The sequence below is a fragment of the Otolemur garnettii genome, unplaced genomic scaffold (genome assembly GCF_000181295.1).
Source record: "Otolemur garnettii isolate 467f Iridium unplaced genomic scaffold, OtoGar3 scaffold00078, whole genome shotgun sequence".
NCBI classification, from domain to species: domain Eukaryota; kingdom Metazoa; phylum Chordata; class Mammalia; order Primates; family Galagidae; genus Otolemur; species Otolemur garnettii.
The window spans coordinates 264,197-266,419 of NW_003852473.1; the positions used below are offsets into that span (position 1 = coordinate 264,197).

Below are 2,223 nucleotides of genomic sequence, written 5' to 3' on the forward strand. Positions count from 1 at the left end.
TGTTGATAGGATTTGATGATAGAGGACAATCTTCTGAAACTTGAAGTCAAGCGTGTTCGCGAAATGCTTTACAGTAAAGCAGAAGAAGTTCTCTCCCTGGAAAAACAAAAACAGCAGTTATGCACAGCTATGGCAGAAAGAACTGAAGAAATTAAAGTTCACCAAACAATGCTGATGTCCCAAATAAGATTTGTTGATCAAGAACGGCAAAACATAAGGTAATTATTAGAGTTTTAAAACACTGCTAAAGAGTTTTGGGAAAAAAATGTAGGGGTGGTGTCAGGAGAACCGTTTGCCTCCTTTAACATCCTGGATGTCCGTTTTCTTCTTCAGTTAAAAGGCTTTTAAAGTAAGATACAGGGCATATTATGGCCATAAATCTAAGCGCTTTCCTTTAATTATTTATTTATTTATAAAATAGTTTATTGTTTGGGATTCATCTAGGGTACAAAGAATTAGGTTATACTGATTGCATTTGTTAGGTAAAGTCCCTCTTATAATTGTGTCCTGTCCCCAAGAGGTCTGCCATACACTGTGACCCCCGCCCCCAGCCCCTTCCTCCTCCTCTCTCCCGGCTCTCTCATTTCCTTATCCCACCCCTGTTTTAGCTCATCTACTCCCTTCATATTAGAATTGAATACACTGGATTCTTGCTTCTCCATTCTTGTGATGCTTTACTAAGAATAAAATGTTCCAGCTCAGCGCCTGTAGCTCAAGCGGCTAGGGTGCCAGCCACATACACCGGAGCTGGCGGGTTCAAATTCAGCCCAGGCCCGCCAAACAACAATGACAACTACAGTCCAAAAATAGCGGGGCTTGTTTGTCCTGGGAGATCTTTGAGTAAGACCCATCTCCAGGCTGTAATGGTTGCAGTCCCTTTAAATTAAGAGGTTAAGGTGGAGGAAGGAGTGTGTGTGTGTGTGTGTGTGTGTCCACATATGTCCTAAGCAGCTGCCAAGTCAGTATATCACTTCAACTGCTAGCAAGTCAGTGTCCAGAGGGGGTGGGGAAGTTGAGATGAAAGATGACAAGAGGACCCATCACCTGTCTGTCAATTTAAGGGGGCTGGGAAACAAAGGCCTCCAAGGGGAAATGTGGAGTTTGGACTTAGTCCATCTCTTAAAATAGATCCTTACCATTTCACACCTCTGTCTTCTTGTGATAGTCCCTGTTTGCAGCTTTAGTAGCAAAGAATAAGGTTGGGCTGGAAGGATTTATCAATCTTGGAAAAATCAGATAAACTTAGTTATTTTATTTAATACTTGTGATGGCTATAGAAAACAAAGGAAGAGAATCAGCAATGTATTAAACAAAAAGTCATAAAAAGTATTTTGATTCTTTCCATGATATTCCCTTAAAGAAGCAAATCTTGGACTACAGCTGACCACAGTTTGTTTAAGAAGATTCAAAGTAAACAATAATTATGTTGGCTGGGCTCAGTGGCTTATGTCTGCAATCCTAGCACTCTGGGAGGCACAGGTGGGTGGACTGCCTGAGCTCAGGAGTTCAAGACCAGCCTGAGCAAGAGTGAGACTTTGTCTCTAAAAATGGCCAGGTGCTGGTGGGAATACAAGCTAATATGACCTGTTTGAAAAGAAGTTTAGAGAATACTCAAGGAACTAATAGTAGACCTACCATTGGATCCTGCAATTCCTCTACTAGGTATATACCCAGAGAATCAAAAATCATTTTACAATAAAAGTATTCACACCAGAATGTTTATTGCAGCCCTATTCATAATAGCCAAGACATGGAAACAGCCCAAGTGCCCATCAACCCATGTGGACAAATTGTGGTATATGTACACTGTGGAATACTATGCAGCCATAAAAAGATGGAGACTTCACATCTTTTATGTTTACCTAAATAGAGTTGGAACATATTCTTCTTAGTAAAGTATCTTCAGAATAGAAAAAAAATATCCAATGTACTCAATACTACTATGAAATCAATATATAATTGCCTACACATCCATATGAATAGTAAACATAACTATAGTCCAGAAAGTAGGAGGGAAGAGGAGAGAGAGGGGAGGGGAGGGGGAAGGCAGGAGGATGGAGGGTATTTGGGGGGACCTCACCTAATGTGCATGACACAATGGTACATTTCAAAACTATTAAGAAAAGAGTATAAATGTCTTACCACAGTGAATAAGTAAGCGAGGTGATGGTCGTGTTAATCAGTTCAATGTAAGCATTTCACATTGTATATCGAATCATGATA

At 40.3% G+C, this 2,223-nt stretch overlaps 1 protein-coding gene across 1 annotated transcript in view; it reads left to right on the plus strand.

The window, feature by feature from the left end:
- The window catches only part of CCDC39 (coiled-coil domain containing 39), a 108,136-nt gene that overhangs the window by 64,407 nt on the left and 41,506 nt on the right, over window positions 1–2,223 (plus strand). Inside the window, exon 13 of the mRNA XM_003794296.1 lies at window positions 10–218. Within this exon, the coding sequence (XP_003794344.1) occupies window positions 10–218 (209 nt within the window). The remainder of the gene's footprint in view (window positions 1–9; window positions 219–2,223) is intronic.